The sequence below is a fragment of the Diadema setosum genome, chromosome 14 (genome assembly GCF_964275005.1).
Source record: "Diadema setosum chromosome 14, eeDiaSeto1, whole genome shotgun sequence".
NCBI lineage: Eukaryota > Metazoa > Echinodermata > Echinoidea > Diadematoida > Diadematidae > Diadema > Diadema setosum.
Window position 1 is genome coordinate 36570643 of NC_092698.1, and position 12124 is coordinate 36582766.

The 12124-nt window shown below is 37.5% G+C and overlaps 1 protein-coding gene across 1 annotated transcript in view; it reads left to right on the forward strand.

Annotated features, from left to right (window-relative positions):
* LOC140238324 (uncharacterized) overlaps nucleotides 1–12124 on the forward strand; it is a 72730-nt gene that overhangs the window by 59179 nt on the left and 1427 nt on the right. The window contains exons 19-27 of the mRNA XM_072318258.1: nucleotides 565–693; nucleotides 1465–1593; nucleotides 2245–2379; nucleotides 4844–4972; nucleotides 5468–5596; nucleotides 6209–6334; nucleotides 7104–7260; nucleotides 7741–7985; nucleotides 11170–11295. Coding sequence (XP_072174359.1) covers nucleotides 565–693; nucleotides 1465–1593; nucleotides 2245–2379; nucleotides 4844–4972; nucleotides 5468–5596; nucleotides 6209–6334; nucleotides 7104–7260; nucleotides 7741–7985; nucleotides 11170–11295 — 1305 coding nt within the window. The remainder of the gene's footprint in view (nucleotides 1–564; nucleotides 694–1464; nucleotides 1594–2244; nucleotides 2380–4843; nucleotides 4973–5467; nucleotides 5597–6208; nucleotides 6335–7103; nucleotides 7261–7740; nucleotides 7986–11169; nucleotides 11296–12124) is intronic.

Below are 12124 nucleotides of genomic sequence, written 5' to 3' on the forward strand. Positions count from 1 at the left end.
TCATGCAGACATCATTATGTTTTAGCCTGCTGTTATGGATGGTTCATAACTATTATGGTTCCTTGTATACTCGTGTTGAATACATATGATATGCAAATTGAACCTTGATAATATCTCTGCAATTGATTGATGCTTGTGATAGAAGTAGATAGATAGATTGTGATAGATATACTAGTTTATGTCAGTCTTGTGTTCAACAGTTAAGTATTATAGTTGTATTTTATTTAGCATTGAGGTAGTTTATGTGAGTGGTGTTGGTATTTTAAAAACTTAGGGAAAAAAGAAATTGACACTTCCGTTGTGGCTTCATGGTGTGATAAATACAGTTAAGGACTTAAAGAGTATATGGGTGACATTAGCCCTATGTCTCCTAAATATGGTCTTCTATACTGATATTTCATCAACAGGCAGTTTAGTTGTAAACATATCGTTACTTGCGTTGGAGTGATCATTCAAGCTTATGCTGGTTAACTGTGCTGAAATGACCATTTCAGCTAATGGTGGTCATTTGTATTGAGATGTCCATTCCAGCTGATAGTGGTCATTTGCATTGTGTCATTACAGTGTGTCCAAGAGGTACTTATGGACCAGGTTGCCTACAGAGCTGTTCCTGTAGCAAGAACTCAACATGTGACCCAGTCACTGGACAGTGTGAATGTCTGGCTGGCTGGATGGGTAGTGACTGTAGTCAGGGTAAGTTTGCCCACTGTCAGCTCCTCTTTGAATGACTTCATCGCAATTAACCCATCAAATCTCATAGCTGAAGCATCATTGTCATGTACAACAATGATGGCACTTGAAGACGGTGGTACCAAGAGTGTTAATCATTTTTTCATTAAGAAATGAGAGATATCTTCAATGGCTCTATGAGATTGATTTCATCTCTAGAGAGGCATTTACTGTATGTAGGGAGGGGTGATATGTTCTTTTAGAAAGATATGGATGTTGCTATTTTTTGTTGTTGAGTGATCCTAGATATATGTAAGGTTCATTTTTTTTTTCTCCGAATAGCCTTACTCCTGTCTGCTCAGTCATACAATCTGATTTTGTGTTACAACAAAATGATGCATCATAAGCCCATTCACACCCAAATACAAGACAATCGTCTACAAAAAAAAAAAAAAAAAAAATAGTGGCATGTGGAGGCAATAGTACTAAGAGTGTTAAGTCCCTTATTTGTGGTTCCATGACATTTGCTCCTGCGACAATTGCTCCTATGATATATCTGCACACTAAGCCAAACATAGATTCTACCCATAAACATAACCCTAACTCTAATCCTAATCCTCACATCAAACTAAACCTTAAACCCTATCACCAACCCTAACTCTAACCGTAAGTCCTTTGAGAAAATGTGACCAGAGCAATTGTTGCAGGAGCAAATGTTGTGTCACCATATCTCTAAGTCATGGGCATATTCAACACATCAATCTTATCATGTAACATCCCCATTTCCCTCACCAGTCTGTCCTGCTGGCACCTATGGCTACGGCTGCGCCTTCACCTGTGACTGTGGGGAGGGCATCCAGTGTGAGCCGTATGATGGAGAGTGTATCTGTCCCATCGGAAAGTGGGGGCCGAGGTGCACAGAGAGTAAGCATATAGCTCTGTACCGAGCTTTGTGACCTACTGAGGTTATCAGGAATACAATATGTTTGATTAGTGCAAGGTCATGAGCTCTGTCTTCATCATCCAATTTGGAAGAAAAGAAATCTGTGGAATTTTCTGTCTGTACAATGTGGCCTTAGATATATTGGATATGTTTCAATGATATATGTTTAACCTAAAGAATCCAAGATATTCTCCCCTTAAGAGAGCGAGAGGGTGTGAGTCGTCATTTTTTTTTAAACCAAAGCTCGTGCTTAACTTGACAGTTTTCATGCTTGAATGCGTGTAGACCTTCTCCCATAACCACTTTTTTTTTCTATATTTGCAAGTCTCCAAATCTTTTGAATTCTTGAGTCAGAAGCTTTGTCAGTTATTGTTACAGATGTCTGATTTCTGCTTTTAATGCAGGAAAAAAAATGTAAAACATGGTACTACTTTGAATTTTTGACACTGTTAATTTTTGACAGTGTTGCTGAATTCTAACTTGGACAGGTCGGTAGCTGTATTATTGATGGTGAATGAAGATTAGTAGATGTTTCGAAGGTAATCTTACAGTGTTAATCAGTGTGCACATGTTTATAGTTGATGAGCCCTTGCAAAATAAGCTGCGTTGTGTCCACTTTTGCTGCTCTGCAGGTTGTCCAAAGGGTCAGTATGGTGAGGGATGTGGACTGATGTGTAAATGCTCAGAGGAAGGCACCGCATCTTGTCATCCACTGACCGGTAGATGCGATTGCGCCACCGGATACCGCGGTCTCCAGTGTGAGAAAAGTAAGTTTATGAGCTGTTCATTGTCGTGTAAAAATTGTCTGTTTATATGTGACCATGCATCACAAAACAAACAAAAAGTCTCACCCCTTGATTTTATGTGAGGACTCAAAAAAGGTGAAACGGGTCAACCGAGTCAATTTTGAGTTTTCCGTATTTTCTGAAATAGCTGTTCTTCTTCTACATTATTCTTGAGTTTGGGATCATAAATTGAACGGGAAAGTTGGTTTTCAGCAGTTTTTCTACAACCCCTTTTTATGCCTCCGCCACGAAGTGGTGTCGGAGGCATTATGTTTTTGTGTTGTCCGTCCGTCCGTACGTACGTCCGTACGTACGTCCGTACGTACGTCCGCTTTCGTTTACGCGATAACTTGAGTAATATTTACTGGAATTTTACCAAACTTGGTCGAAGTATGGAGTATGATGGGGCAACGATTTGATAAGATTTTGGGTGAAATCGGCTAAAGGTCAAAGGTCAAAGGTCAAGGTCAAATCATGAAATTGTATCCGTTTACGCGATAACTCAAGACTGTATGGAGCAAATTTCACCAAACTTTGTTGGAGGATGATGTATGATGGGACAATTACTTGATTAGTTTTTCAGTGAAATCGGACAGAGGTCAAAGGTCAAAGATCAAGGTCAAATCCTAAAATTTATCTGTTTATGTGATAACTCAAAACTGGATGAAGCAGCTTTCACCAAACTTGGTCCAAGGATGATGTATGATGGGACAATTAGTTGAGTAGATTCTAGTGACATTGACAAGAGGTCAAAGGTCAAAAGGTCAAGGTCAAATGCTAAAAATGTTGCTATTTCCCCCATATCTATGCAATGCCCGCAGTTATTTTCTTGAAACTTAGTGTAGACATGTACTACTGCATAAGGATTCTTCAGAGAGAGTTTCATGTCATAAGGTCAAAGGTCAAAAGGTCAAAGGTTAGGTGAAAATGTTGCAATATCACTTTTCTCGCAAATGATTCAATGTATCTTCATGGAACATGGTACATATGCATGTACTGACTGGCAGGGATTATCTAGGGAATTTAGGGGTCATGGGTCAATAGTCAGGGGTTCAAAGGTCAAGGTCAACTCCTCAAAATGTTACTACTGTATTTCCCTCATACATGTATACTAGTATATGCAATGATTGCATTATTAGTTTTAAAAGTGTTTAATATATGTACATGTATTACTTGATGGAGATTCTCTTGGAAATTTCCAGCCAGAAGGTCAAAGGTCAAAGGTCAGGTTTAAATGAAAAAAAATATTTTGTACTGTAATTACACTCTTTCTTCATACCTTGAAAATTATACTCAATGCATAAACTTATAATAAGGTCGGTCAGAAGTCAAGTAAAAATTTTCAATTCCCCAAATATGTGTACCTGCACTCTTTAATAGACAATTATAGCAAACCCAGTTCGTGGAAAGTGAACATTCAAGATATTTCTGACAAACCTGTTATTTCGATATTTTGCCAGTTATGTGAAACTGTCATCACACATTGTCAAGACATTGTACTATACACCTATTGGGAGAATCATGCATTATGGCGGAGGCATCAGTCGCCGTAGCGACATTTCTAGTTTGGTAGAGTCTTGTGATCAGGTTTTTTTTTAGAGACCCCTTTCATTTCTTGAAAATCCTTTGCACCTTCTTCACTTTCAACTCTAATAACTTTTGAAAGGATGATGCTACTGCTCTGAAAGTTGACATTTATCATGGTCAGAATGTGGTAATAGACCATGCTCAAATGAAGCTTAATCTGATAATCCCTTAATTGTTGATGCTACAGTGGTTAACATGTTTTTGTCCCGTTCATGGCACAGGTAGCATGGCTTAGTAAAGATTAAGAACTTGAATAGACCCTGTACTTCAGAGCCTCTTTTCTCAGTTCACACTTTCCAGAGTGTGTGTTTTCTTTCCAGTATTTATATAGGTCAGGAGAATCCATTTGAATTGAGTTATACATGATTTTAAAGCTTAGAGTCTGCTCTTTCAGAATCTGCCCTTAACTAAAAATCCATGTCTGGCGACTTTTTGTTGGTTTTGTGGTGCAGGGTCACATATAGAGAAAATGGCTGTGTGTGGTATAATACTCTTGGTTTCATGTGTCGAAAAAGATTATGATGTTCAACAGATGTGAGCAGAACATCACATTGGCAGGAATTCTTGAAGGCAGCTTATATCTGGTACGTGGATTGTAAACACAAATTTTGATTGCATAAATGTCTCGTTTATGCAAATAGGGTCCTACAATGAATTGACACAGACTAAACACACATGCAAGATATCCATATTTGTCACTTGTGCAAGTCTGTGGACCAAACTTAAACTATAAATAATGTAAACTACCTTTGTGAATTTGGGCATTTGTTCGTCATGTTAGAGATGCAGTCATGCTTTATGTACCATTCAATATGTTGTGTTGTGATAAGTTTTGTGTATTTTTGTCACACTACCCCAGTGTGTGTGCCAGGGACGTACGGGATGAACTGCCAGTTTGACTGCAAGTGTCAGAATGAAGCCACCTGCGACCCAGTGACTGGAGATTGTGGGTGTAAGGATGGATGGATGGGGGAGCTGTGTGAGACGAGTAAGAAGCCGGCTTCTATCTCCTACGTATTCCCTCCCCACTTTATACCTTTCTGTAATATCAGTTGTTGTCAATGTAGAAGCCATTACAAAGGAAACATATCAAGTGTTCCCAACTACAGATATATCAAATGTAACTCAAAATAATACCCCACTACCGACTTGTGTCAGTTTTGAAATAAACATACTAGTAACATTTTTTTTTATTTTTTACTTTGAAATATTCAGTGCATCTCTTTCATAGTAATTAAGAAGATGCCTATATTATTAAAGTGTATGAAAATTGTATACTATATTATGTTGACCCTTGGGATTAGCACCAGTCCTGAATAGGACAAAATGTAGTGCAGATCAACATTTTTTCACACTTTTTAAAAAATCTATCTTTGAAAACACATTTATACGTAACAAGAGATGTACATTATGATCAATTTTTTTCAAATATTGAAATAAAAAAACAATGGTATTATCATGTCCACTTTGACCACTGTAACAGGATGTCCAGATGGTCGGTATGGTCACTACTGTAACAGCTCCTGCTCCTGTCCCTGGACAGCTTCTTGTGACCATGTGAGGGGTGATTGCCTCTGTCCGGCTGGATTTCATGGACTCTCATGCGCTCAAGGTTGGACTTCCTGATCTTTGACCTCTGTTTTTTCATAGCTTTTTTTTATAGTTCATATAAAAAAAGGAGGATTAAAACAATGTGCACAATGCCATAAAGATGAAAAAGGAAAAGATGATTTAATTATATGGTTATTGAATTTGGTGATTTTATTATATAGTTATTGAATAGAAGTCATGATGGCAAGACTTATTTCAGAGGAAAGGTGGATATTACAAGGATCATGTACAGTATGTCAGTGTTCTATGTATAAATTGTCTTCCCTATGCATTCACCCTTACAATGTTTTCTCACTCATTTTTGAATTTGGCTATGTTTACTTGGATCAGTTTAGTGGGAGTCGTAGAAGATCAGAAAGTGTCTTTTATTAATTCTGTAGTTTATTTTCTTCCATTCTTCCGTTGTCTTTCACCTTAAATTGAAGAGTGAAAAGATATGATAATGTGGTATAGTGTTTAATCATAGATAGCACTGACATCGGTGTAACAACCAACAAATCTCTTTAATAGGTTGTTGGTTCGCAAACATCATAATGGTAAGTGGGTTTATTTCAGAACTATTCACTTCTTTATCTCACACTAAACTTCGTGATTTCTCTCTCTATCCTGTCAGTTTGTGGTCCTGGCTTCTATGGAATTAACTGCAAGGAAAGATGTGAATGCCCAGACCACTACATCTGTGACTCGGTGCTTGGCTGTATTTGTGCAGACAGGACCCTGAACGGAAACTGCAAAGTTGGTGAGTCCCACAAACTTGACAGACATACCCACTGTCTGCCCAATCGATCAATTTGATTGATCGATTGATATTTGCAACATAGAACAGAAGAAGCAAACAGAAATTTGTCACAAGCAGTGTATTTACACAGGAAACATGCTTATGTTTCGTAATCAAGCATAGTTTGGACATATGGGAAGGCCAACAGTATCAAAGAGTTTGAATACCAGAGGCAAGCCCTGTCAGAGATGCTATAGAAGAGCAATTTTTGAAACATGATACAAAATATTCTATGGTAAAGTGACATTACAAATAGATGTGCATTGCACAATTATGTTCATCCATGTGTGTGTGTGTGTGGGGGGGGGGGGGGGGGAGGGGTGTGAGAGAGAGAGAGACAGAGAAAGAGAATAGAAATGAATGATATATAGATCGAAAGATTAATAGGTAGATAGATAGATAGATAGATAGGTAAAAATATGTATTCAGATAGATGGATGGTATAAAATATATATGCAGATGTTTAGATATATAGATACGGATATAGATAGGTAGATTTGGCATGATATTGTGTAGATTTCAATCTGATTTCGGATTTTGTTTTCTCTCAAGTCTACACACATTTTTTCTTTTTCCATGTATCAAAATCACCTGAAAATTTTGATTTCTGATTTTTTCAACAAACCTCAATATCATCCCTGGTAGATAGATGAATGGTCTAGAAATGATGTATTTTCATGAAGTGTAGAGGCCATTGATATTTTCAAATGTTTTCTCATTTTATGACTAGTTGGTGTCCAAAACAAGCAGACCAGTTTGATGACAGGTGGTCCCATGATCGGTATCATCATGGGTATCATCATCTTCGTCCTCGTCATCCTCCTCATGTTGGTCTTCCTCTGGAGGCGGAGATACCAGGGCAAGCCGGACTACGGCTTTGCTGTCTCGTGAGTAATAAGAAAGCATTTGTGTGGGGGGTCCAGTGACTTGTTCTATGTTTTGGTACAACTGTGGATGCACTGCAAGGAGCAGTTGGTAGTGGCTTGATGATTTGCACTTCCACTTGTAGTGTGATGATGGGCTGGAATGTAGGACACATGTAATATCTTCTTCTTTCTGTTATCTGTTATAATTTGACCTGATATACAACATGATTACGCGTTTTGAATCTCAATTATGAGGGTCACAACATGCACTACAGTCCTTGACCAGTGTGATTAATTTGGTGAACGATGCAGTTTTGTTTACTCATGACATGTACACCAAACATGTTGGACAGTTGTCATAAGTTATCTTTCTCATTGATAGACTTTTTGGTGTAACTTTTTTGTTAAGTTATTGTATATATGTTTAAAACAAAAGTGATGTAGCTTGGCAGTACAGTTTCAAATCTTGAAAAGAAGTATCTACTGAACATTAATCATCAGGTATTCAAGGGGCGACATGTTGAATGGTGGACCCACAGTGGTATCAAACAGCAATACCCACCACCTGCCGCCAGCCAGGGACTCCCCCCTGGGTGCGGCCAAGCCAAAGGAGGGAGCCAAGGCCAAGTCTAGCAGCCCCAACAACCTCAAGCTGCAGAACGTCAACCCTCTCTTCATGGCCCCAGTCAAGAACATTGAAGATGATGGGGTGTGTGGGGGAGGAGCTGTCGGGGGTAAAATGATGGGTAAGTGCTTCTCTCCCAATCTCTGTGTCTTTCATTCTATATCTCTCTTACCCCTCTCATATAGACACAAATGGGCATTCACATAGATCTTTGTTTTCTCTCTGTTGAAAGGGAAAGTCCTTTCTAAAGTTCATGTTGACTTTAACAAGAACAGTAATGTCAAACAAACAACAGTAAAAAATGTCATTCAAATTGGACATTGAGAGTAATTTCTGTCCAAATTGCATATGCAAATTAGACAAGGCAATGGTGCCAGTCAGATTTCAATAAAATTTTCCGTGTTCTGTTTGATTATGTTCCATACGTCATCGTGAACATTGAGTGGATTTTTTACTTTGACCGTCTTCCCTCTTTCATTCCACCAACTTGACATCTTTATAATTTTCTTTTGCCATATCCTTTGATGGCGGTTTTTCCAGTTATACGTCTTTTCCTTCGTATAGGTCCTTTTCAATATGTTTCTCCCTTCACCATTCCACTTCTTGTTTAAACTTGCTATCCCTTGTTATACATGCTATCTGTTTAGTTTCTCCAAAAATTGTTGCAAGAGTTTTTTAACCTTAAGACTGCAGTGTCTGTCTCTGTCGGTCTGTCAGTGATTCTATCTCATTTTCCCCCTTTCAGCAAAGTAGTGTATTGGTGTCTTGCTTGTCATGTCACTTATTTATCTTCAAGAAATAATCTATATTATAAGTTGTAGTAGTAGACAATTTTCAGTTACCATCATTATTTTTGAGAGGTTATCATAACATATGTGAAAGTAATATGACATTTTAGCTTCATAGTCTGTGACCAAATCATACCGTATACTTTATGCATGAACATATTTATTTGTTTATGCCTGTGATTGTATGACTGTAGGCGGAGCAGAGGTTGCAGATAACGATTACGAAACAAGAATTCCACCGTCCCTCTCCTCGGGGAGGGATGAGACCGTATATGGTAAAAAAAAAAAAAAAAAGATACAAGTTTAGAAATGTGCTGTGCAGATTGCAAAAACCAAAAAGCTTGCCTCACCCTGCAGCTCATGTTTTATTTTACTCAGGTTTGATCCCACTCATACTTGCATATATATACTCACCTGCAATTCCATACAGCGTGTGAGCAGATTGCATACCTGTAGTCATGATAGTGCATAATAGTGAAGCCTAACAAAAGTTTGAACTGATGACTGTTAGTGCTGGAAAGCTGTAGTGTGTGAAGTAGGAGAAATAAAGTGGTATCTGTTCGAATGGTCAATTTCGAGACCATGGTTTGGACAAAATGGTGTTAATACAGACAAACTTTGTTCTCACTCATCTAAATATTTTTGAGATGTCATGTTAACCTTCCATTTTAATTTGTAATTACTGATATCATTACTATGTCTCTTTTAAGAACTCATATCCGAATTTCCATGTCAATAATGCTAGGCTTGTAATCACAAAAACCTGTTTTCACTGTATTGATAATTATCATTCTGACAAATCCTGATACGCATAGTTACAGCAATATATTATGATATATTTCTCTTGATGCTTGGAAAAAAAAAAGAAGAAGAAAGAATTATAGTGGTCTCAACATCAGCAAAGAAAGTACAGATACATTTATAATAGGAGTCCCTTAACAAGTATCACCAGGCTCCATAAGGGCTCCTACAATAGTTGCCTTTCCACAACAGAAAAGATGTGTGTACTCTTTAGTGGATATTAACCAAAAAAAAAAAAAAAGGGAAACAAAGTTTATAATCTTAAAAGGCGGTATAATATGATGAATATAATGTTTGCCATTAATGCTGAATGTCATGAAATAGTTCAACAGATTCTTTGGCAATATTCCCTGTTGTCTTGTCAGTGTTTGTATAAATTATGCTCTGTGTGTTATATAGTTGTGTAAATATGCAATACATCTACATCTATCTGAGTGAAATTCACCCCTTCGTTCTTGCTTAAACACATCACCATCCTCATCCCGATCTGTAGAATCATCCAGATACTGGCCACAACACATACACAGTCTAAGCTTTTGTATGAAATGAATTCACAGGGCAAACATCATGCACTTCCAGTAAGGATTTTGATATATAGCCACTCACTGGCACAACACGCTAGTAACTGAGTTCAATTTGTTCATATCATTTTATGCTTGAGGCCAGAGTGTTTGTCACTGAAGAGATCATTTTTTATGTACAGTGGTCTCATTTTCTCCCTCTATTCCCATTGAAATTGACCACACAAATACGAAAACCCAGACAACTCTGGAGGCTACATGTATCTCTGCATTCTTGCTCACCCATAGAGCTTATGTTGTGTGTTCAAAGTAGGGTCGATTCAAGAGATTCAAACTATTGTATTAACATTGCTACTATACTGCTGCCCTCATACCATTGGTTTGTAAAGTTTTGTTCATTTGTTTGTTTGTTTTAAACATGGGTAATGATGAGCAAACCAATTTATACTCTTTGTCAAAACATGCAAATCCTCACTCAGACTCAACTTTGTCACTCATTCCCACAATGCTCATTTTTGTGTTGTTCAGTTTGCAGCCAAATCTGTCAAAAATGTTCACATTTTTGCACCATTTTCATTTGCATATCATCCCCAATTGCCATTTCCGACAATAGAAGACCTGAAGGAATATGAGAGCATATTGCACCATGCATATCAATGACACTGGTCACCTTTGAATAAAAGGGTGGGTTTTTAGAGTGTTACACTGCAAAGTAATGAGCCATTGCTTTCAGACAAATACTATTTCACTCACTGAAAAAGCAAACATGAATGCATCATATAGGAATATTCCATTTAATATGACATTTTAGTCGCCAACAGAAGAAAAAAACTCTACTGTCATTTGCTGCCCAAGCACTTTGAAAAGGTCAATTGAAATTGAACAGCTGCACTTAATGACACATTACCAATCAAATTAAAATTGACTGTCTCTTGCTTGAGAAAAGATTATTTACACAAGTAGGCTTTGTAGCAATCCCATAATACCTTGAAGACTTAAACAGGGCTACCCACATTGTGTTGTCCTCTTTCCAAACCCTTCTTGTGAATTGTTTCTGTGTGGTGCAGTGCTGCATCCTATATATATCTTGTTTTATGCAATTACACCAAGCCTCTGCCAGATGTAACCAAGTATATGCAAATGTTTTGTCCAATGCCCCTATGTTTTTTTTTTTTTTTAACCCTTGCCCCAGTAGATGTGCACAGCGAAAAAGCCACTAACTCCTACGAGTGTATACCACCGGCAATCCCTCCACTGAGAACTAATGTCAACAAGTTTGATGGCAAAGAACCCAATAAACTGCAGCAGGGTAAATCTAAAAGTAAGTATGTGTGTTTTCCAGCTGGATCCCTCTTGAAGCACTTTTTTCCCCTCTATACCCTGTGTGTATAAAGGTGTGTAACACTGCGCAGTGCTATGTGGTCAGTAATGCCAGTGCATGGATAATGATGTGAATATATACTTTACCTTGTAAACCAGGTATTGTGCTTACATAGTATGCAGTTTCAACACTAAATGAATGTCAACTGATGTAAAATCAGTGCTTCCCAATGAAGATAAGAATGATATAGCTGGCCACAGCAAGCCAACATTTCCCTTCTCTGCAAATTAAAATATCCGTCTTGAAAGAAATGCAGTTTTTCCAGAGGTTGTATTGAAATGGTCTCTCTCTCTTTCTTCACTTCGATCTTCCCATGTGTGATAAAATCTTCAATACTTTCAACAACAAAAAAGAAAAGTTATTTCAGTTTAGTGAATGTGCATTTATAATGATATGGCTGGATGTTTATGCAGGGATGAAGAAAAAAAAAACAACAACTACCGGTACTGATTGTGTTCTTGAGTTTCTGTTTGTCTCGGATGTTCTAGCAAAATGTCCTGCTTTATCAGTGTCATTATACTTCCTGTTGTCATGGTTACTGCTGTGTATCTCAACACACTGATGTTATGTTGATTACCAATTTTTATTGCATGATTCTTGATTGGCTGTTTTTTATTGGATGTAATCTGTCAGATTTGACCACCTAAATCATTTTGTGTTAGATTTTTTTTTTTTTTTGTCTTGTTGGTTTGTGCAGTATTTAAGTTTTTTTTTTTGTCAATGATGAACAGATATCAAACATGATAATAAAAGAATAAATGCTAAAAAA